Source organism: Labeo rohita, chromosome 17 (genome assembly GCF_022985175.1).
Source record: "Labeo rohita strain BAU-BD-2019 chromosome 17, IGBB_LRoh.1.0, whole genome shotgun sequence".
In the NCBI taxonomy this organism is placed as follows: Eukaryota; Metazoa; Chordata; class Actinopteri; order Cypriniformes; family Cyprinidae; genus Labeo; species Labeo rohita.
The window spans coordinates 11,919,274-11,943,570 of record NC_066885.1 but is presented as its reverse complement, the minus strand read 5'-3'; the positions used below and the strand labels follow the sequence as shown (position 1 = coordinate 11,943,570).

General features: G+C 34.6%; 2 protein-coding genes across 2 annotated transcripts in view; one reads left to right on the top strand and one right to left on the bottom strand.

The window, feature by feature from the left end:
- Positions 1-302: 302 nt before the first annotated feature.
- On the bottom strand, positions 303-12,031 carry kif11 (kinesin family member 11). Its single transcript, XM_051133498.1, has 23 exons — positions 11,872-12,031; positions 11,533-11,659; positions 10,850-10,982; positions 10,646-10,743; positions 9,969-10,047; positions 9,515-9,700; positions 9,222-9,346; positions 9,020-9,110; positions 8,672-8,914; positions 8,491-8,586; positions 8,288-8,376; positions 7,792-7,879; positions 7,476-7,664; positions 7,189-7,396; positions 6,895-7,067; positions 5,408-5,533; positions 5,162-5,320; positions 4,665-4,804; positions 4,312-4,591; positions 2,884-3,106; positions 2,606-2,772; positions 1,336-1,446; positions 303-942 (listed from the first exon to the last, which is right to left on the bottom strand). Exons 2-23 carry the CDS (start codon positions 11,604-11,606, stop codon positions 841-843), a joined length of 3,180 nt encoding a protein of 1,059 aa, XP_050989455.1. The 5' UTR covers positions 11,607-11,659; positions 11,872-12,031; the 3' UTR covers positions 303-840.
- Positions 12,032-14,550: 2,519 nt separating this feature from the next.
- dicer1 (dicer 1, ribonuclease type III) overlaps positions 14,551-24,297 on the top strand; it is a 38,906-nt gene continuing 29,159 nt past the window's right edge. The window contains exons 1-4 of the mRNA XM_051133497.1: positions 14,551-14,696; positions 20,653-20,703; positions 23,304-23,407; positions 23,586-23,774. Coding sequence (XP_050989454.1) covers positions 23,661-23,774 — 114 coding nt within the window. The 5' untranslated portion in view covers positions 14,551-14,696; positions 20,653-20,703; positions 23,304-23,407; positions 23,586-23,660. The remainder of the gene's footprint in view (positions 14,697-20,652; positions 20,704-23,303; positions 23,408-23,585; positions 23,775-24,297) is intronic.

The window sequence follows — 24,297 nt, the reverse complement described above, 5'->3', positions numbered from 1 at the left end:
TAATCATTTATTTGTATAGCACTTTTCATACATAAAATGCAACTGAAAGTGCTTCACAAGCACAAAACAAATTTTAAAAACATCAGCATGGTACAAACGATTCAACAAGCAAAACATAATAGGGGTAAAAAAATAAAGTAATTTAAATATTCTGATTTGCTGCTCAAAAAAACTGATGAAAACAGATTTTTTCAGGTTTCTTTGATGAATAGAAACTTAAGAACAACAGCTTTTATTCGTAATAGAAATCTTTTGTAACATTATAAATGTCATCACCACTTTTGGTCAATTTAAAGCATTCTTGTGAATCAAAAGTATTGATTTCTATCATTTCTCCTTACTCAGTATGTAAAGTTATCTTAAATAAGGTTACAACAATTCTTACATTTAAATTCCTTTATTAAATGCAACAATCCTGTAAACATGATTTTTTTGTAATAACCTTGTCTTAAATGAGGAAAACATCTACAAAGAGCACCAGTGTTACAGTGAACAAACTGAATGTAATGGAAAAACTTTATACAAACATTTCAAAACAGAACAATACTTTAAAAATATTTTTATTGGTTCAAATATGGAGTGAATCATTTTCTTTTAGCTTTTAATTAAACATACAAATGTTCAACAAAAACAAACCACAAAAACAAGCTCTAAACTCTAGTGAAACGAACAGAAATGGTAACAGTAAGAAATCACCCTGAAGTTAAAATATTTATTACTAAACTGTGAGTGAGAGGAAAGTTGAATACATAGACAAATCATATTTTAAAAAGACAAACAGACAATTAAAACAATGCTCTTTAAGACATACATAGAGTAAAAACCGGAATATAATTCATGTTAATTCTGACATCTGAGGGGTAGTTTAGAACGTGGTGGCGTACACATGCTCTCATTCTCCAGCTTCAGTGATTTATTGCCGTTTTCCTTTTTGCTTTTCTTCTATTGAGACAAAAAGAACAAAACATTGTCAAAAGCTGCCTCTACAATCAATAAATGTATTCTTTATAGCCAACACAATAAAGACGCAGACACATCTACTATTGTTCAGCTGATTTTTTGCAGACAATAACTAGTCATTTCAATGGGAATCCATGCAACTGGGAAATTTGCTTGTGGGCAAGAGATTATGCAACAGGTTCAGTGTTTTTCACTTGACCAACGGAAAGCTGCTTGGTTCTGTGTGACATGGATTTCTGTGTGAGGTGAGCTTCACATATGGAGAAAAGGAAAGGAAAAGAAAAGAAAAGAAAAGAATGCAGTGCCCACAAAATCTGCTAATCTGACCACACCTCAAGCCCATGCATGACATTAAATGGGTCCAAAATGCCTCACCTTGAAAAACGGAACCCTTCCGCTTTCGTAACACATCAGGTTCTCATCAGAGCATGACTGTTCAGTGATGTTTCCGTCACTAGAAACACTGACTTCATCCTCCAGAGAGTCCTAAAAACAGAGTTGATGTTATACCAGTCCAAACAGCAGCATCTACAGCAAGTGTTTCCACTGACTATACAGTTGAAGTCAAAATTTTACATACACCTGCAACCTGCAAAATGTTATTACCAAAATAAGAGGGATCATACAAAACGCATGTTATTATTATTATTTTTTTATTTAGTACTGACCTGAATAAGATATTTCACATAGAAGACGTTTACACAGTCCATAAGAAAAAAAGTTGAATTTATAAAAGTTACCCCGTTCAAAAGTTTACATACACTTGATTCTAAATACTGCGTTGTTTCCTGAATGATCCACAGCTGTTTTTTTTGTTTAGTGATAGTTGTTCATGAGTACACTGTTTGACCTTAACAGTTAAACTGCCCGCTGTTCTTTAACAAAAAATGCTTCAGGTCCAACAGATTCTTAGATTTTTCAGCATTTTTGTGTATTTGAACCCTTTACAACAATGACTATCATTTTGAGATTTATCTTTTCACACTGAGGGACTCATATGTAACTATTACAGAAGATTCAAATGCTCACTGATGCTTCAGAAAGAAAATGCATTGAGAGCCAGGTGTGAAAACTTTCAAACCGAATGTACATTTTTCTTATTTCTAAATATCTCTTCAGAAGCTACAAAAGATAATTACATATTTCCCAGAAAACAAAATAAAGTTCAATTTACACATTTTAAAATTCAAAAGGTTTACATCCCTGGCTGTTAATGCATAGCACTTCCTTCTGAAGCATCAGTGAACATTTGAACCTTTTGTAATAGTTGCATATGAGTCCCTCAGTTTTTCTCAAGGTAAAAAGATGGATCTCAGAAACATACAGTCATTGTTGTAAAGGGACAAACAAGGGGGGAAAAAAAAAGTTGTAGATCATGCAGGTAAGAACACCGTATTAAGAATCAAGTGTGTGTAAACTTTTGAACAGGGTCATGTCTATAAATTCAACTTATTTTCTCTTGTGGACTACATATAAACATCTTTTATGTAAAAATCTTATTCAGGTCAGTACTAAAAGAACATCTTGTATGATCCCTCTTATTTTGTTAAAATAATTCACATTTTGAAGATTTGGAAGGTGTATGCAAACTTTTGACTTCAACTGTATGTAGGATATGGATAGTCAAAACTTATGAATCTAATACCTGGTCGAGAGGTTTCTCCTCTTCTGCCTCCATGACTGTGTCACACTGGCTCAGTGCACACTGTAGCTGCTCCTGCTGAGCTCTGAACTCTTCTTCCAGCTCTTCTCGACACCTCGGCTTGTTCAGCACACGTGGATACATATACTCTTTACGCTGAGGAGTCGTTCCTGCAAAGACACACACGTCACATCAGTACCCAGTACACACAGTGCACTTGAGCCATAACTACATTAAAAGTTACACATTTTGAATATTTCCCCTCACAGCTTTTCTTATACCTGTAGGTAAATCTTGCCGTAGCTCTGAGCTGATGAAGTTGTGTACTGTGTCTAGTGCCTGAGTGTTGATGGAGGACAGGATCTCTCTGTGTTCCTGCAAGGTAGTATCATCTTTGCCTGTCTGCAGTTCCACACGACCCAGGATTCCTTCTACTTCCTGCTGCATGTTACTCAAGCGGGCTTCACAGTCCTGAACGGCTTTCTTGCCCTTCTCCTCTACAGACTGCATGCACACAGAGTAAAATAAAGATTTAGCAATGGCAAAAAAAAAAAAAAAAAAAAAAAAAGGTCACGTTTAACTTTCTCCATTCAACAGGATCAGACAACATTTTTATATATACTGTATGCTTTTTTTTACTGATAATGAGATGCACTACCAGTCAAAAGTTTTTGGACAGTAATTTCAGGTTTCTTTGAATAGAAAGACTTATCTGAAATAAAAAGCTTTTTGTTTTCTATTCAATTCAAGTTTTTGTATATCGCTTTTCACGATACAAACTGTTGCAAAGCAGCTTTATAGAATATTAAAAGTTATGATATATCTAGCAGTAGCTTTTGACAAGATGTACGGTAAAAATCAGTTAATGATGTAATCAAACAGACAATGAACAAATGAACACTTAACAGTAAGGAAACCTGAAAATAAAATTATTCAACAATAATATAACAAATGTTTTTGAGCAGCAAATCAATATCAGAATGATTTCTAAAGGATCATGTGACTGGATGCTAAAAACTTACTTATTCCTAAGCTTTGAAATCATAGGAATAAATTACATTTTAAAATATATTCAATAGCCATTTTAAATAGTAAAAATATTTAAATTCTACTGTTTTTTTATGTACTTTGGATCAAATAAATGCAGGTATGGTGAGCAGAAGAAAAAAAAAACCCTAAGAATCTTACTGTTCCAAAATTTTTGACTGGTCGTGTAAGTTTATTTTTTGGTAAAATGTTTATATACTTTTTCACTACATCCATTATGGGGACTAATGAAATAACACTTAACTACAATGTGTTAAATCAAAATGTGCAGATGAAGCTCTGTGCAAAGTTTACTTGCATTTATTTTTAGCAACACTATAACGGGCCATTCACACAGTACATTTTCCCCATTCCATTATCTTTCTATGTAAACACATACTAGACAAACATCTTTTTGACTTAAAAGTAGAACTTCCAGAATAAAAATTCCCAGACAATTTCTCTTTAAAAGAAAATTGTCGGCCACCATAGAAGTCCAATTTATGGAGAAATATCCTTGAATGCTTTTCTATAAAAACCTTCTTTAAAAAGTTGTACATACACTTGAGGTCTTTATGCCCACTTGAACACTTAGGCCAAACACACAAAATATGCCATGAAAACAGACAAGTGGTCAAGTGTAAAGACTGCAGATGTGGGTACTTGGACAGGCCCGAACTAACCTTTAGCAAATCTTGCACTGCCGTGTCAGTCTCCCTGAGGAGTTTAAGCTGTTCCTGGGTTTTATTCTCAGTTGTGCCTTTGGCTTCATGACACCACTTGAGTCCTGACTCGGTCAACGAGTCCAGTGAGGTCTGAAGGTGTCTGCAGTATCCAGCACACTCCTCCAGCACCCTTTCTCCCTCTTCCGTCACTCCATTCATCTCAGTTATCACTCCGTCCACAGAGGAACCCAGCCGAGCACGAGCAGACACGGTGTGCTCTTCTGACACAGTGCATTTACTACGACAACAAGATTAATTAGGGTTTTGTTACAGGAAACCTAAAGGTATATACATTGTGAATATCTTCTAACCTCTGTATGGAGCTCTGTAGCGTTTCTAGTGGAACAATCTGGGCAGATGCTGCCTGTGCAAGACCTTCAAAATCAGCCTGAGTGTCCACCGCCAAGAGATTCATTTGGTTCTGCAAACACTGAACCAGCTCAGCCACACGCTGTGGAAAAGAACATTAAGCAGTTTTAGAACCCTCCAGTGGTCAAAAACTGATTTAGATTAATTCATAACCTAATGTTCTCATTATAAGGGTCCTTCAAGGAACCAAGTTTAAATACGTTTCGCTTGGTCTAGTCTGAAAAGTGACTTCTTATAAACTATTTTTATATCACTGAGGCCTACTGAGCATTGAAGCATGTACAGAAACAGCCTCCTTGTGGCCAATCAGAGACATTTACAACACTCACAAAGCTTTTGAACATCTGAGCCTATCAACTTGTGATCATTTGAAAGAAATGTGATCACTTAGTTTAAACAAACTTTCTCTTCAAGAAACTGTCAGTGGGAGATGACTTACCGTCTGATGGCTGTTGCCGGCTTGGCTAATCTGTTGCTTGAGCTTGTCGTGCTCGGCACGCAGAGAGCTGAAGCCTTGCACAGCGCACTCTCGCATACTGGCTAACGATTCAACATACGAGTCAAAAAACGACATCATTTCTGCTTTTAGGCCCTGCATCTGTAAAAGACAATTTTAATTTGACTGATTACAAACCTCAAAGTAATCAAACTGGTATAGGAAAGTGTAAATACTTCCAAATCGTACCTGCTCAGCCAAAGTGTGGTATCTGTGAAGGGTTTGCTTCAGATTGTCATTCATGGCCATGACAGATCTGATACCTGGCACCGCCTGGGCAACCAAAACCTCCTCTAAATGCTGTTTGTGTTCATCCTTAGAGAGAAAATAAATAAATAAAATATTAACATTCTATAAACATTTTATTTTTAGCATTTTCAATGCTAAAAGTAAAAACACCATTTATAGGTGAATTTAGGCATCACCGCAAGGTGCACATTATGAAAATGGATATTCTTAAATATACATTAACTAAAAATAGTAAGGATTTAAGATTAGATGGCAAATGAAAATAGGGAAAACATAGACTGTCACATTAAAACAAAAAAACACTATGTCAGCAGTTCTCAACCAAGCAGCTTCAAACTTCCAAGCAGGCTTCAAGATGGCTTAATGACTTAAAATAACCCAAAACAATTAGAAATCCAATAGTCTGGGAAACTTAGGTATGAGAGGTTGCCTGATTTCAACATTTGATTTCTAGACAAGGAAAAGTCATTTGTCATTTATCTTTATGCGTTTTTACAATAAACACACCGACAAGCTCAAATATAATCAGGCAGAGGGAGAGAAAAAACCTGACACCTAGAAAATCAATAAAGAATTTGAGTTTCTATTTTTTTTTTTTTTTTTTATTAACAATAAACATACTGTCAAGCTCAAATATTATATATGACCATGGACCACAAAACCAGTCAAGGGTCAATTCTCTGAAATTAAGATTTATCTGAAAGCTGAATAAATAAGTTTTCCATTGATGTATGGGACAATATTTGGTAGAGTTACAACTATTTGAAAATCTGGAATCTGAGAGAAAGAAAGAAAGAAAGAAAGAAAGAAAGAAAGAAAGAAAGAAAAAGAAAGAAAGAAAGAAAGAAAGAAAGAAGGAAAGAAGGAAAGAAGGAAAAAAAAAAGAAAAAAAAAAGAAAAACACCTTTCAAGTTGGACAAATGAAGTTCTTAGCAATGCATATTACAAATGAAAAATTAAGTATTGATACATTTACAGTAGGAAACTTGCAGAATATCTTCATGGAACATGATCTTAATATCCTAATGACTTTTGGCTATTCCTAGAAATATACCTGTGCTACTAGTGACTGATTTGGTGGTCCAGAGTCACATATCAGTCAGAGAGATAGGGAGGGGAAAGTTATCTGAAAAACACATCTCGTAAAACTTCTGGAACCTGGAAAATAGGTTAATTTTTGTATCTTTTATTTACAGAAACTAGGAGTGACAATAGATTAAAATAAGTTTTGAAAACAACTCTAAGGCTAGGGGGCCTCTGAATATTTTTGTGGACAATGGAGGGCCTTGGAGTCACTACTCCTATCTAACACCCTTGAGAACCCTATTGAGGTTTCAAGACTACTTAAACTATTTAGCCTTTGCCAACATCAAAATGTTGTCAAATTGCAGTTTCAAACGCAATTTGAAACAGCATTGAGCTCTTACCAGTATTTCCATCATGCTATTCTGAGCCTCCTGAGAGAGTTTCTCCTGAAGTAACACTCGTTTCTTGCACTGCTCCACACCTTCTCCCACAGCCCCTTTAATACTGCTGTAAGACTCACAGACAGCACCTAACGTCTCCTTAAACACTGTGCCATTTGTATTCAGCAGCTCCCCTATACAGAGACATGTAAACTGACATTAACGTGATTGTTTTCCTGCAGAGACTCTCTTGCTGGAACTGACTTTAAAACAGCATATAACATTTTGAAGGTTAATTCATGTAACATATCTTACCCACAGAGGAGCGGTAATAGTCAATCATAGCAGCATGTTTGTGACTCTGCTCCTGGAGTGAAGATTGCATGCTGTTGTAGCAGTTCTCCATGCGCTGGGCAAAGCTCTGCTGAACCTCCCCGTTATGAAGCTCCACTTCTCGCTTTCTCTGCAGCTTTGCGTGGAGACCACTAACATCCTGTGTGCTGGACTCAGCAGTGCTCAACAGCTGGATGACAGAGAAATTGAGTTAATATTTATGTACACTACCCTATTATTGCATCAAACTACACATCTGATTCACAGACCTGGTCAGCAGTGCTGTAGAGTTGAGACTCATTACTCTGCAGCTGTGAAGTGATGTACTCCTCCTGAATGAGGCGGTGCCTGGTGTCCGTTAGGTCCTTGTGAACCTCCTCCAGTCTCTGGTTCTTGTCCTGCAGGTCCTCAGTGCACTGGTCCAATTTCTGCTTACTGTCTGTAAACAAGTCCATGATCTGCCAACACAAGCACAATTTAATCAGATACATCACTCATTGTTATGATGCCACAAACACCCAAAAGTGAAAGACAGCAGGACTTGAAGAGAAAAGCAGAAGTAGAATGGATTTGAAAGACGCTCACTTTTTTGAGCTCCTCCTCCACAGCAGCGATCCGCTCTGTGTACTCCGTAATCTGCTCTTCCTGAGACACCAGTTTACTGTTCATATTCCTGAAAACGGACAAATAGTGGTTAAAAAAAAAAAAAAAAAAAAAAAAAAAAAAAACCAACCAGTAGCTTCTGAATTATCACCACCAATCAAACAAAAATTTAGCAAAGACATTTAAAGTTGACGGTATAGACATGTACATTATTAAAGGTCTTTAAAAATAAATAAATAAATTAATTAAAAAAAAAAAAAAAAAAAAAAAAAAAACACCATACAGTTCATGTGACAGAAGACTGGAGTAATGGCTGCTAAAAAAAAATTCAGCTTTACCATCACAGGAATAAACTACATTTTAAAATGTATTAAAATAGAATTACTTTTTATAATTCTAATCATATTTAATTTATTTTTTTTTTTTTTTAATTTAATAAAGCAGCCTTTGTGAGAACAAATATACATGCAAAACTCACTCATAGTTATCAACAGAGAGGTACACTCCATGTTTGTCACGGGTGGCAGCCAAATCTCTTTTCAGCCGCTCAATCTCCTCTGTGTATTCCTATGACATTTATTTTACAAACATTAAAAGGTTAGTCAATGCTTCAAGAAATTGGGAATATAGCCCAGGAAGTCTTATTAAAGTGTATAATGTACAAGCAGTAAAGAAACTTGCCTTGATCAAAGTTCTCTTGGTGAGTTTTTGGTTGACCTCTGGCTTATTCATGATATTCTTAGCCCTGTTAGCATAGTCCAGAGTGCTCAGAGTTTCCTACAATTAAATTATAAATCAATATTCCTAAAAGACGAGGACAAAAAAAAAGAAACAGCACAAAGTATACCAGCACAAGTCATACCTCTAGATTGATGGAGGCAGGAGACACAGTGGCGATAATGGAGGTTTTGGTGCGTCCTCCCAATGAGTCTTGCAAAATGCGGGTGAGTTTGGACTCTCTGTAGGGCACGTGAGGCCCTCTCTCCACCAAAGCCTTGATTACACGACCCAGAGTCAGCAGAGACTGGTTTATGTTGCCAGCTTCACGTGCACGCTTGTCCACAGCACCAGATCGCCCGATGTTCTCACTACCCGCAAGATCCACCTAAACAGAGTTACATAAGAGCATGAGCTGCTGGTTCAAAAACACTAACACAGATGAAGCAGAGCTGTAGATTAAAACACCAGGTCTGAAAAAAAATAAACTCACCAAGTTCAGTTTTCCAATCTTAACCAGCTCCTCTCCATCCAATGTGATCTCTTTCATGTGAATAGTCACAGAGAACACAGAGTGAGATCGACTGGAGGAAAGAAACAGGAAAAGAAGCGTTATAAACCATGAACAAAACAGCACTAGCATTCGTTTTCTGAAATCTTGCATCTTAAATTTGATGTAAGGTTCCAGTTACTACCTGGAGTAAGCGTTCATGAGTGTGGAGGCCGTCTTTCTCTTGGCTGCTCCTCTCTCCAGAATTTGATACACCTCATTTTTATTGTGTACAGTGATTTCCTCCAGACCTTTAATGGTCACACCCCTCTGACAGATATAGACAATGTCTTGTTTTAGCAAACACATGGTATTTTTTTAACAGAACAACAACAACAACAACAAAAAAGGATAATATAGGTGTGAAGTATTACAGAAACACACACACACAAAAAAAAAAAAAAAAAAAAAAAAAAAAAAAAAAACACAACAACATACTTTATTTCTGGGATCGTCAAACAGTTGTAGTCTCTCTGTGACATCTGGAGCAGGGCTGAGAAGGTCAAACAGTTCCTCATTATATATTTCCAGCAGAGAAACCTTCACTGAGAACTCTGTGCCATTATTGGACAGTTTCTCAAAGATCTGATGAAGAGTTCTGGGAATGATTCCAGCCAGAGGGTCCTGTAAGAAAAATCATGAAAGAAATAAGGAAGGAGGGAGAAACCTTGATCAACCCCTGAGCAAATCATATCATGAAAACATTGCTATTTATAGTGTGGTCCAAAAGCAAAACCTCAATAAGCACTTAGCTCTTTGTTTCATATGCAAAGAGCCTAGATATCATATTTATTGAAGTCTTAAATGTAAAACTGTAAAAACAAGCAGTTTAAACAGCCATTGGATTGACATGGTCCACTTAAGACTTCTGCAGAATTTACTCAAATATTACCTCTTCCCAAGTAAACTCCTCATTGGGTGACCTTTCACCCTCCATTGTGAATGTTTTCCCTGTTCCAGTTTGTCCATATCTTAAAACAAAGAGAGATAAACCATAATATAAATACATGAAATTTATGTTTAGTTGCCCAAATCAAATTTTAAATTCAGTAAAATGTAGTATAGAAATAAAATTGCAGGTCCAAAACTTAAAGGATTAAAAACCTCACACGTTTAAAACACATTCAAGTACAAACATAACACAAAGGTATCTGTAAATTCAAATCATTTGACTTTTGTGACCCTGGACCACAAAACCAGTCATGAGGGTAATTTTTTTTATATTGATATTTATAAAGCTGTACAAACAAGCTTTCCAATTATGGGACATTGTTTGGTCAAAATACAACTATTTGAAAATCTGGAATCTGAGTCTGAGGGTGCAAAAACAAAAAAAAAAAAAAAAACAAAACAAACACACAACACAACGCCTTTAATGCATATTGTTAATCAAACATTAAGCTGATAATATTCACGATCTTTACTTAATATCCTAATGATATTTGGCATAAAAGAAAAATAGATCATTTTGACCCATACAACGTATTTTTGTCTATTGCTACAAATATAGCCGTGCTACTTAAGACTGGTTTTTTGGTCCAGGGTTACATTTGAATAAAATATACTCACGCAAAGACGGTACAGTTATAGCCCATGATAACTTCATCCAGTATGGGGCAAACCACACTCCTATAAACCTCAATTTGTTTGGCAGAAGGACCAAAAACCTATATCAATTGAAATGAGACAAATTTAAAGGGCATTACTACACAGGAAAAGATTTAGATGACATTAATAGTCAGGATATGTGTGGAAAACAAGCCAAACACTAACCATGTCAAAAGTGTATGTTTTTCTTGCTGCTTTGTCTGTGGCACCTCCAGTACGGACCGTCACCTCTTTTCGGTTCTGGTCACATTCAACAACGGTATGAGAGGCAGATTTACGCTCCACTGTGTTGAAGGGTCTGTGAATCGCAAATAAGATATAGATTAAGGCATAGACATTAATTTCCATCTCATAATTAAAAGCACAATTTTATTTTGAAAATAGAGGGAAAAAAAAAGCAAAAAACAAAGAAAAATTAAAGAAAACACAAAGAAAAATAAACATCACATTCTAGGTGATTTCCCTAAAACATAAGCAATTATGAAAAATCTCATTAAAAAACGTCACAGAATAACTGTTACGTTAAAACAGTGCTTTGGTCAGCAAGTGACAAAATGGTCATTTAAAACACGTCATGTGGGGGTTAAGCTGTCACATTATACAACTCATAGTCCCAGAAAAAAAATTAAACGATGTTACAATTTTCTTTTTGCATGGCAGGATTAAATAAATAAACAAGGTTTTTGAACTAGAATAGTAAAAAACAAACAAAAAAAAAAAACATATGTTGGCTATTGGATATGTATACAACATATATTTTACATACAAAATATGTGATAGAGGCAAGTTTTACTTTACACACTACTTACAAAAAATATATATAAATATACCAAAACATGTATCTATACCTGCATCGTACAACCACTTGTATATTTCTGCCTTTCTCATCTTTTTTGGCTGCTTGTAATTGTGTCGAAGCCATGGTGAAGGAGCGTCTTCTGTGCTCCAGGTCTAAAAACGCCCTTTAAACGTAACCTTTAAACAGAATTAGGTTTTAACAGGCAAATATAACTCACATTAGCAAGTCATTTACATAAATATTAAGCCATTTAAAAATATAAACATACACAAATATATTTTAAACACCGGCACATACGTTAGCAAGACATTGTCTAGCCTAAATGGCGCCTAACCAAAATAAACTACAAAAACAAGATGATAAAAACAAAAATACCAAATACACTTACCGTTTAGCTGGTCTGCTTTAAAAGCAGATCAAATAAGATGCCAAAGTCGTTTAAAATCCCACCAACAACGCAGGTTATTTGAATACGCTCTATTTGCTGTAGGCTCTTACTACGAGTTATCAAGAGCTGCAGTTAGCGGACTTTGAAAATTGCGCATCTGCAGCTTTAAGCCAATCAGAGAAGAGAGCTGGTTCTCCATCCTTCTGATTGGTCTACAGGAGGCGAGCTGAAGCGGATGCATCTCGGGAAAGTGCAGTGTTTTTGAATAGTACTGGATGACGAGAGCAAAGGAGATTGAATTAATAAATGACATTACCTTTAATTAATAAACTACTATGATAGTATATTCATTTTTAATAAAGGTGACGTATAGATACATACATACATACATACATACATACATACATATATATATATATATATATATATATATATATATATATATATATATATATATATATATGAAGCGTAAATAAAGCTAATCATATAAGGAATGAACATGAAATTAATACTTATTTTCACGGACACAGTTTAGATTAATGTTTGTATGTGTATTATGATTGCTGCTTTAAAATACGGCTTTGATCGACAGTACATGATGTACTGTATTAAACATTACAACAAAACAGGAACTGTGATCGAGATTCAAATATACGCCTCAAGTGTTTAAGAAGTCTCTTTCCGACAGCGCCTTTTGCTTGGATCGACTGTAGTTCCTAACATTACCAGTAGATGGTGGTGAGAAACCATGACACTCCTTTGCTCTTCGTGAACAGCTGTAGACATTTTAGGCCTACCAGTTCATACAGTACCAACTGGTACTATTTTAAATGTATTTGGACTGCAGAGCAATCATACAGTGCAAATATACGTTTGCATAAATATTTTTATATATTAATGTGTTGTACACTAATAGTCAAAAGTAAGATTTTTAATGTTTTTTCTATTCTGCTCAGCAAGCCTGCATTTATTTGATCCAAAGTACAGCAAAAACAATACATTTTAAAAATATTTTTACTATTTATAATGTTACAAAAGCTTTTCATGTCAGATAAATCCTGGTCTTTGGATCTTTCTGTTCATCAAAGAATCCTGAAAAAGTACTCAGCTGTTTTAAATATTGATAATAATAATAATAATAAATGTTTCTTGAACATTTGATCACAGGAATGAGTTAAGTTTTAAATATATTCAAATAGCAGTTATTTTAAATAGTAAAAATATTTCACAATATTACTGCTTTTGTTTTATTTTGTATCTCAAATAAGTGCAGGCTTGGTGAGCATTAGTGACTTCTTTAAAAACATTTAAAATCTTACTGTTCAAAAATGTTTGACTGGTAGTGTATATAATTTTTTTTTAAAGAAAAGAAACATCCTTCTTCAGAGATATCCTTCGTAAATGTATTCATAATTGCCACTAAATATTTATTTTTGCTTGGTCTCCTTTTCTATCATTCTTATATTAGTACTTTTTATTTTTAGTTACAGAAGTAATAACTACTTCTTTTTTATGTCCTGATTGTTAAATCAGCATTTTTCACACAGCTTTATTTCATTTGTTAACACTTATTTTACTTAGTTTTACGTATTTCACACTGTGTTTGGCAACACAAATGTAAGCGCAAGCTTTGGGCACTTTAATGACATTAAAAAAAAAAAAAGTTTTTTCGTTACACGAAGGTCACTTTAACACTCTCTTGAAAACTTTTTACCATGTTGTCATAATTTATTTTTGCTATTACATGCCTTGTGATTTTACCATTTTTGTTGCCTTGTATTAGACTCAGACTTGAAAGCAAATCATAAACACAAAAGGAAATGTTCATAAACTATTCAGTGTTTAAAATTTATTTACATAAATGTTTAAAAAATTACAACTGGTTGTGATGTAATTCCCAATGCAATCAACAATTGGGCCCCCTTTCCCAAAAAAGGTTAGTGTACTTGTTTATAAACGAGGCCAAACAGAGTCAGTGAAGAACATGCTTGAGGTGTGATGTGATGTGTGAAGAAGACAAAGAAAAATCAAGGTTTATACCATTTGTGTGCTAAATACGAAAATATAAAAATAAAAATATAATTTGCGTGTTGACTTATCAAAGCTAGAGGAGCAACAATAACAACAACAAAACATTTAGTGCTGCCAGATGATTAATCACATCCAAAAGTTTTTGTTTACATAATATATGTGTGCACTGTCTATTATTATAAATATATATAATAAATATATATAAACACACACACATGCATGTATTTAAGAACAATGTTTATAAATAAAAAATACATATAATATTTAATGTATATATAATGTAAAAATATACATGTAAATTTTTTAAAATACGTATGTGTGTGTTTATATATACACTAAACGTATACACACATATATTATGTAAGTAAAAACTTTTATTTTGCAAGCGATTAAACGCGAATAATCGTTTGACCACTAAAATTAAAACACAATGTTTTATGACTTTTACAAGATACCAATTACATACTTTATTCCTATGATCGTATGTCAAAAGCGAGTTTGGGAAATGTTTTTTCCACAAAAGGATCTCTGGGTCAAAAGTGGCCTCTCTGCTTTCTGTCAAAGAATGGCGGAGACTTTTATTTTAAAGATACATCATTGCTGCTGACTTGTTGTGTTGTCATAGTAGCTGTTCTCACGTTTTTCGCGTTCCTCGTCGTCGCAGGCTTCACAAGGCGTGCAGTAGCCTGACAACAGGAGCAGCAGCAGCAGGAGGGAATGGGGAGAGAGGGGCACCGCACCGTTTAACAAGACACTCTTCAACACAACACGACCAATAAAACAATTCACCATCGGTGAGCACGCACCTCAATCTACAAACACCTCGTGCGCTGATCGCTAGTGTTTTTCCTTTCGTGAACGTGAAATAATCAATAAAAACAACCGAAGCTAACACGAGCTTGCGTGCTAACCACTACCACCCTAAAAACCGAACTGTCCGGCGTAACGTTACGTTTGTTAAAAACCGTTTGCGCATTCAACCCCTGGCAGTGTAAATGCAATACGGGGTTTGTTATAAGAGATTTTAAATGAGGTAAATCAATGCATAATGTGTTTTCTTCATGCATGACGGTGCCTTTTTAGCCACACGCGTCTGTTAGCCCCTGAAAGACTGATTCACATGGTAGGCGTATTGATTATTAGGACAGTTTCAGATCTGGGGATGTAGTTCATATGCAATCAAATATGAGCAGAGTGCAAGAGTCACGTTTGCGATTGGCAAAGTGACAGATGCAGGATTTTTGGGGGCCTCGGGTGTGTTGCTGGCTTCAAGGCCAAGGTCGCAATGAGGCCTAACTGATATGCATGAATAATAATTTTTAACATATGATGAGTAGTGTTTAGATGAATCTGTGATTGTTATGATGTGTGTAGTGCAGTAAATATGTTGCTGGAGGGCATTGGATTTCATCTGCTTGTCGTCTGTGTGTGTAAGAAACGTGGGTGATTTTTGTTTGTGTGCCACCAAGGATTATTAAAAGGGTGTTAGAATATTTTAATTTTTTAGAATAAATTAAAATTGATGGTGTATTAAGATTATATATGGGGTCTTAATTGTAATTATCAGTTTTCTGTCTTACCATGGTAATTCCATGCTATTTGGACGTTAAGTAAAACTACAAGTGTCTTGTAAATACCATGATAAATTAATATGATTCTGACGTTGTTTAAGAAAAAATACTGTGGTTGTATTATTAGCATGGTACTTTAAAATATGTTTTAAAACTAATTGTTTGTTTAGTTATAAATGTAATTTCCAAAAAAAATAGTAGTAGCATGTTTTTTTTAATATATATGTGCAATTTTAATATATAAAAATGTGATTCCTGCAATAATTTTTTCGATTGGAAAATTTAAATATAAAAAAAGGTCATAAAGTGTTATCTCCACACAACAAAATGATCTGTTACTGTAATTATTATTATTACCTTTTATTAGAAGTTAGAATAGACTGTACTGTTAATGTCAATTTATTTTTATTATTATTTTTAAAGGGATAGTGCACCCAAAAATGAAAATTCCGTCATTAATTACTCACCCTCATGTCGCTCCAAACCTGTAAGACCTTCGTTTATCTTTGGAGCACAAATTAAGGTATTTTTGATGAAATCTGATCATATCAAAGCACGCTCATGCATCGTGGTACTCTCCAAAATGGCGCCAGCCTGATCCGGAGGAGAAGAATTGTTGAACAAAATTGTTATTTTAGTTTTTTGGCACACAGTAAGTATTCTAATAGCTTCATAAAATTATGGTTGATCCACTGAAGTCACATGGGCTGTTTTGTTGATGTTCTTGGTACTTTTCTGGACCTTGAATGTGGTAGGACCCTTGCTGCCTATGGAGGGTCAGAGAGCTCTTGGATTTCATCAGAAATATCTTAATTTGTGCCCCGAAGACGAATGAAGGTCTTACAGGTTTGGAACGACATGAGGGTGAGTATTTAATGACAGAATTTTCCATTTTTGCTGAACTATCCCTTTAATGTTTTAAATGTGGATTGGGCCATTAGAATAGCCTGAACTTTTATATGTTGAAGGCTTCAAACAAAGTTTGAAGTGACTTACCGTCAGCTCTATGCAGACATAAGAATAACACATTTGTAAAGTTTCGTACCTCTTCGCCAAGTTCATAAACCGCTTGCTGTGGCATCTCATTAGAATATTTTGCACTTGTAAACACATGCGCTGCAAATGCAATATCCCTCTAAATCAACTAGTTGCATTCTTCAAAATAAAGTGACAGTAATGTAAGCAGAATGAATTATTGATGAGAATTTATGAGCGCATGTGAGACGGGGGTTACAGAGACCTGCCCTTTATTTTCAGGGTCAAATCAGGTGACCCGCTGGATAGGTTGGCCCGAGGGGCCCTTTCATCTGACAAGTGTGAGTTTGGAGGCGGTGTTGAAAATCAGGTGTTGGACACGTTTATGTTGGTACTCCTGCATGTGGAATTAGTTTGAAGCTAGTTTTTGTTTTGTTTGTCTATGAATGTATTCTACTTTGTAATTAATTGGAGCTATAATGAAGCACATAATTCTCCTAAATTGATAGTTTATTGATTTAGTTTTTTCTGCAGGCTTTGATTGAACATATTTAAGGATTTCTGGTTTTGCTTCTGTTTTTGTTCCACAATGCTCTTCCTCCTTTTTTGTCTTTATGTTTCTGTCATAGTAAGCACTTTTTAGAGTGCTTTTTAGCTTTTTTCTTGGGCTGAATGCTCCTAGTAAACAGTCAGTCCTCACAGAATCATAGCAGCCACTATATTCAGAGTCATTCACATGGTAATGTAGGTCACGCTGAGCGCTTTGTTCTGAAAGTCGACTGGGTCTGCGGTATGTAGCCAGTCTGGCCTGCTGTTTTGCCTACAGCGTGGCTAGAGGTTAACAGGAAGTCTAGACGTCTACACCATTTTGTTCAAGTGGACATAGTTCTGATATGTTAAAATAAGAGCTAATAACTTTACTAGCCTCCTTTTCAGCATTGAAAATAGTCAATTTAGATTTGCTGGCTTTACAAAAGACTGTGTGACTTAAACTAGTTTAAAGCCAGATGAAACAGTGCTGACAAACAGAAATGTGGGATATTCATATAGAATTTTATTATAATAATTGTTAATGTAGTAGAGATGTAACGGTATTATCAATATCATGATATTGCGATAGTAAAACTGTCTCTATATTATCGTTGTCACATGATGATTGTGTTACAGTGCAATTGTTCTACGATATGGCTATTACTGTTGTTGTTGTTATATTCTAATTTGTTTGGGTTCCTAAAACACCAGTCTGAATGTAATTTAGACAGACAGTATGCCACAAATAAAAAGAGGGTTGAGTCTCCTTTAAAGAAACACTCCGCTTTTTTTTTTAAATATTCATCTCCGGGTCTGGCGGTAGCACTTTTAGCATAGCTTAACATAGATCATTGAATCCGATTAGACCATTAGCATCTCGCTCAAAAATGACCAAAGAGTTTCAATATTTTTCCTATTTAAAACTTGACTCTTCTGGTTACATTGTGTACAAAGACGGACGAAAAATGAAAAGTTGCGATTTTTCTAGGTCGATATGGCTAGGAACTATACTCTCATTCCAGCGTAATAATCAAAGAACTTTGCTGCCGTACCATGAGTGCAGCAGGCACAATGATATTACGCAGCTGTCAACTCTGCCGGCTGCAACGCTGCATCTACACAAACGTAGTGCCGGTCACTTTCAGGCGCTGTGTAATATCATTGCGCCTGTACACGATGTAACTACAGAGGAGTCAAGTCAAATATATCATCATTATATATGGTCATTTTTGAGCGAGATGCTATTGGTCTAATCAGATTTAATAATCTATGCTAAGCTATGCTAAACTATGCTAAAAGTGATGCCACGAGACCCGGAGATCGGCTAAATGGATTCGAAAATGGTAAAACTCTTTAACTCTAGGGGAGTTGGACAATATGCCTATTTTCAAGTGGAGTGTTCCTTTAAAGTTCAGGTCCAAGTCAATTCACAGACTTTTTTTCTGACTTAAGTGTTCTTAGTTAAGAACATGGGTTGGAGCTCTTAATTTTGAACTCTAAAAATGCATTAGATATAATAATTTAACTTTGAAAATGTAAAAAAAATTTTTTTTCCAACTCATTTTTTTAAATATCGCAATAAATATTGTAATGTGGTATTAATTTCGTGATATTATCGTGGTATTGTTACATACCTAATAGATATGTATTTCATGTATTAAAAGAGTAATGGGAAATAATTACAGTATTTTTGTGACTTATGCTATAACGTTGGTGCATTTATACTAAATGTATTAGACTACTGTTTTTCATACAAATACCTATTTTAACCACAAACGGCAGTAGAGCTTTTATTTTGAAGGAAAACTCCAGCTTCAGTGAAATCAGGATAACAAAAACTCATCTCACTACAAATCTAGTGAAATGCTGTAATCATCTGCCGTGAAAATAATGTGCGCTAAACTCACAGCACATAAAATAAATGAGTTCACTGAATTCACTCACTGTGAACTGATCCGTTCTGAGGTGCGGAAATCATCGGATCATGAGCTGAATCGGCTGAACGAAGTGCGTGCTTCACTTTGAAAGGCACAGCGAAACAGACTTGATAAAGGGATTAAGCCATATTGTGCTTTCAGTTTTAGTTCGTTTGACAGATACTGTGCCAAAGCATAATGGCCTAAAACACCACTTTAAAGACATTTTATGTTAGAATATTTTAAAAACCTACACTTCTTGCCCAGAAGTCCTATATATTGTGTCATACCATTATGTGAACATGATAACATTGAGACAGTTTTGCTATCGCGATACCACGATCTTGATAATTTCGTTACATCCCTACCTAGAAACCAGTTACATTTTTACTATGGTATTGAGGTGCTAAATGTGTAATTTTAATTGTGATTATAATGATCTAAATGTATGCTACTGTTGGAAGACCATTGGTTAATTTTAATAAATAATTACATTTCACCATATAAAAATTAGGTTGTTAATATCTTTACAGATGTTACTGTTTTTGATAATGAACATGAATGTTAACTCAAGCTACCAGTACTGTCAATTCAAGCTACTGTCTAAGTGACATAAAACCTGTTTTATAATTTAAAACTATCACTCATTAGATCATGCAGAAACTAAGAAATTAATTTTTCTATTAAGATATTTATTTTGTTAAGGAAAAATGACTGGAAAAGTGTAAAGAATTTAAAAACAGTGTTACTTAAAACCACAATTCAGTCGGGATTATACAACTGTCACTTAGGAACAAAAATCTGCCTTTAAACTTAAAAGAAATAAAGATTTTGATTGATATAAGAAATGTTATCATGATATCTTTTTGGCCATATTGCCCAGCCCTGCTAACTTGTTATTGGCCACTACTGATATCTAAAAAAAGAAATAAATTAAACTTGCAACTATCAAGTATTTTGATTATTTTGATTATTCTGGTGATTTTTGTTGTGTTTTTATTTATTATGGGCATAAGTATAAATCTTTAGAATATTAATACTTTAAATGTATTGTGTACTGTTTTTTTTTTTTTTTTTTTTTTCCCCTACTTTGTAGCCCGTTTATGCATAAATGTTTTTGTTGACCATTTTTGTTGTTGATTTTTATTTAATTGACCAATTAGTTGTTGTTGCTTAAAGTGACGTTCTGGAAGCTCTTACACTGTTCGAAGGAGATCCCACTATGATATAATTACTGTAGTAACCGTTTTTGTAATTGTATTGATCTGACTAATTAAGATAAAGTGCCAGTAACAAGTTGTCTTGAGCGTTGATTTTCAACACTGGAAATCTGCTTGTGCATAGTCGAATCGGGCAGCCGTGACCTGGCCAGCTGTTTTGCAGTCAAGCATTTAACATCGAATGTTTCGTTCACCGAAACAGATGTGTGTCAGCGTTTTCAAAATCTGAAAGTAAATAACCTATGTGGTTGCATTAGAGATTCATGAACCCGAACATGGAGTCTGAGAGCAGATTTTTAACCAAGAGCAAATGTGTTCGCTCACTGAAAATGAAGCCTTGTGTTACTTGAGCTGAAATGACTTGTGGTGATTTGTTGCAGCTGTGTCGAACAGCGGTGGTCAGGAGGAGAGTGTGGGCTCGATCCTGAGTGGCAAAAATGTGTTGACAAGCCAGTTGTCATCCAGATTCAGCTGTCCTCTCCTTGCCAGAGATATGTCCATTATCACAAGCTTTGTTTCCTCTCTCTCTGTTTTCAGAGTATTGAAAGAATATTGTCTCAGGCCCCCTCCCCCATCTGCAGCATTAAGGTACTGTGATTATTTCTCTCTGCTCAGATAGTAAAATACAAATGATTTCATAATAAATATGTCTGAATGTCCACTGTTATTTGGTCAGAGCAATGGATAATACATACATGAATGTGTAATACATACATGGTGCATATAAAAAAAACAACTGTCATCACTGAGGTGTTTCATTTACTGTTTAGTAACATTGTTTATTAGAATATACAAGACCATTTAAACATTTGGGATCAATAAGGTTTTTTTTTTTGTTTTGTTTTTTTTTAGCAAGACAATGTTACATGATTTAAAATTCAAATAAATGCTGTTCTTATGAAATTTCTGCTCACTAAAGAATTCTCAAAATGAATGTGCGATACAGAAAATGTGGACGGAATTGCAGAATCCAGTCAGAAAAACGGAATTTACTGAATAACGCGGAATGTCACAGAATTTGTCAAAGTTTGAATGAATTAATCAAAAGTAGGTCATTACACTTAAATCAAACCGCAATATGGATTAGTATCTGTAAATATTACGCCACAGAAATACCATTTAAATGTGAATCCTGCATGTTTTGCATGTCTCTGTTTTAATGAATGGAGCAGACGAGCGGTTTTGTTTACTACACACACTGAAGAGCATGTGACACTCGCGGTGATTTCAGCGTCTGTCATCTCTCTAAATACATAAATGCATAAATACATGAACAATATCTGCTGAGAGTCACTTCATGAGCATTTGACTGTTCCATTTTAGGAAAACTAGCCTTATATCATATACACACAGAAATGTAAAGGTAGAGACGGCAACCCGTCAAAATAAAAGTCCGGTTTAACTTGAAGACATTGTGCCGGAAATGTATTACTTCTATTACTACTACTACTAAAATGAAACAAACATTATTTTTTAGGGTATAATCACAAAACATTATTTCCATGTTTTAATTTTAAAAGTAAATTCCCCTTTGTTTGCTTAATTTTCAGTGATTAAAAGATACATGAAATTAATGTTTTATGCCTTCATTTGATAACCAGAACATTTTAAATACACAACACTGTTAAAAAGGCTATGTTAAGAATAAATTTGAATAAATTAAGTATGCATTCAAATAATTAGACATGCTAAAACTTAACAATAAAACATATGGTGAGGAAAAATAAAACATTTCATAGGCCCCTAAATATGTAATTTTTGTTAAACCTTTATTCAGTTGATATGAAATTGTATAAGTTTCATGATTTTAATTAATTGGACATGCTCTTTGATTAATAACATTTAATTTAACCATTAAAAAGGAGTTGAAAAAAATGAATCAATTAGTGCCTTTAATCATTAGATATGGCAATTTGTTTAATCAAAATATCAGGCCTGGGTTTTGACAATTTTCACGATTCGATTCTCATTCACAAGCTTACTATTTGATTCAATATCGATTATTTTGGATATTAAGTACAGTACATGCCAAATTTTCTTAAGGAAAAAACATCTCCTAACTAATGCTATAAAATATACATGAGAGTCAGTTAGTATTGCAGGTTAAAATGAACTGATTTGTATCTGAACGGTTTTTATAATGATAAAGTAATCATATTTCTACTAATATTTGAAACATTTAAATGGTGGCTGATTATTTAAACAAATTAAACTTTGAAGAACAGTAAAAAATTATAATAAATGTCATATGGTGTGTATATTTAGCAAAATGCTCATGTCTAGATTTCATATTTCTAGCTGACTAACGAGTTAATGGTCACCAAATATGTTTTTTCTGAGGTAAATGTGACGTGACATTGTTTACAACAAGCTGTTATGTTGACATTTTTGCACGGTTAAAACACTTGAGTGCTTACAGGATTTCTTTTAACAAACCTTCGGATGTTTATTCATGTTTATTTTATTCTGAAACTGGTATAAAAGCAGAGGAGGATCTGTTCATGTGCCACTTCTCTTGAACTAAGGTGCTACAGTGATCTGTCACTCCACATTAAACAGTGCCAAAACTGTGTTTGTTTGAATATTGTAATAAAATGGACAGAATTTGAAGCCTGAGACTTTTTCATATCAAAAGTAACAAAGCACAAAGCTTATTGTGAATTTTTTTTTTTTGTTCCTTTCATTATCTGAAAACAGGCTAGACTAATTGATTCTTGGAATTTAAGAATCAATATCATTTTGTAAAAATGAGAATCGAATAAAAACGAGAAATCAGTATTTTTTACCCAGCCCTTCAAGATATGAATGTCAGATTAGCCTTAAATAGCTTGCAAAAACAAAATTGTTGGTTGCTTTACGTGTTGAACATTATGCCGATAACCAAAAGTAAAATTTACCAACAGCATTGTGAATAAATAAAGCTTATTTCTTGCCTTAAATATTTTTGAATTTATTATTGAGTTAATATTTTGTGTAAAACTGGGTTTTTAAAACTCAGCATTATTAAATTTGTTTGTTTTACATGAAAACATAGTAATTTGCTACATGTGTTGCTTGCTTTATTCTGTAATTTGATAAATGGAGAAATACAGAGTGATTTCAGACCCGTTTGCTCTATATGGAAAACATGTTTGTTTTTTGCTTTACAATTGTGCAGATTCTAAGTGTATATCTGTTTTTCCTCGCAGAGTAACTTGAGGGGAAAAAGAATGAGCTGATTTTAAGAGCTCTGATAATGACGCCCAGAATAAGCACGGCCTGGTCACACAGCAAAGTGGGAAACATACAAGCTGTGAGTAAACACTCATCTATAATCAGTAACCCACCTGATCCAGATGCCCTCTAACAAGAACTAAATAACATGTCGCTCAAAATACCACCAGACGTAACTGCAACGTGACATAGTTGATTTTAGCGCTGTTGTTTGTGACATCCTACTGATCTGATGTTACGTGGTCTGTCTTTCGCAGTGAGCATTAGAAGGCCATGATGCAATGAGATAAACACTGGATGACTGGAGGTCCCCTGCTTAACAGTCTCTAAGCATGGCTGGCCTACAGCTGGTGACCCCTGCCTCCTCACCCATGGGGCCCTTCTTCGGTCTCCCGTGGCAACAGGAAGCTATCCATGACAACATATACACACCAAGGAAATATCAGGCAAGTCTTTTGAAATGGTTCGATTTTAATACTTAAGCTGTCAAAAGATTGTGATTAATCGCGTCCAAAAAAAGTTTATATAATATATTTGTGTGTATTGTGTATATTTATTATGTAGATGAGCAGTATCACACTAGTATTATTTTTATTAGACTGCAGATCATAATATAGGTTATACTTTTTTCGACTGCTGAAAAAAACTAAACTATTTAAATTTGGAGGATCTGTTCGCTTGTGCTTCGCGCTGATGCTTCTCTTGAACTGAGGTGCTACGGGCTACAGCAAACTGTTACTCCACGTTTGAATATTGTAATAAAATGGACAGAATTTGAAGTCTGAGGCTTTTTCATATCAAACGTAACAAAGCACAAAGCTTATTGCTATTTATTGAATGGGAGGTAAATGTTCTGTCAAATTGTTCTGTTCATTATCTGAAAACATGCTAGACTAATCAATTCTTGGGATTTAAAAATCAATATTATTTTGTTAAAATAAGAATCGAATAAAAACTAGAAATATCACA

Excerpts from the sequence above, each read along its gene's own strand:
- kif11 (XM_051133498.1), bottom strand. The coding sequence starts at position 11,606 with ATGGCTTCGACACAATTACAAGCAGCCAAAAAAGATGAGAAAGGCAGA. Across the intron at positions 9,701-9,968 it reads AGGAGTTTACTTGGGAAGAG|GACCCTCTGGCTGGAATCAT; the intron begins GTAATATTTGAG and ends TTTTTCTTACAG. Across the intron at positions 5,534-6,894 it reads ATAGCATGATGGAAATACTG|GATGAACACAAACAGCATTT; the intron begins GTAAGAGCTCAA and ends TTTCTCTCTAAG.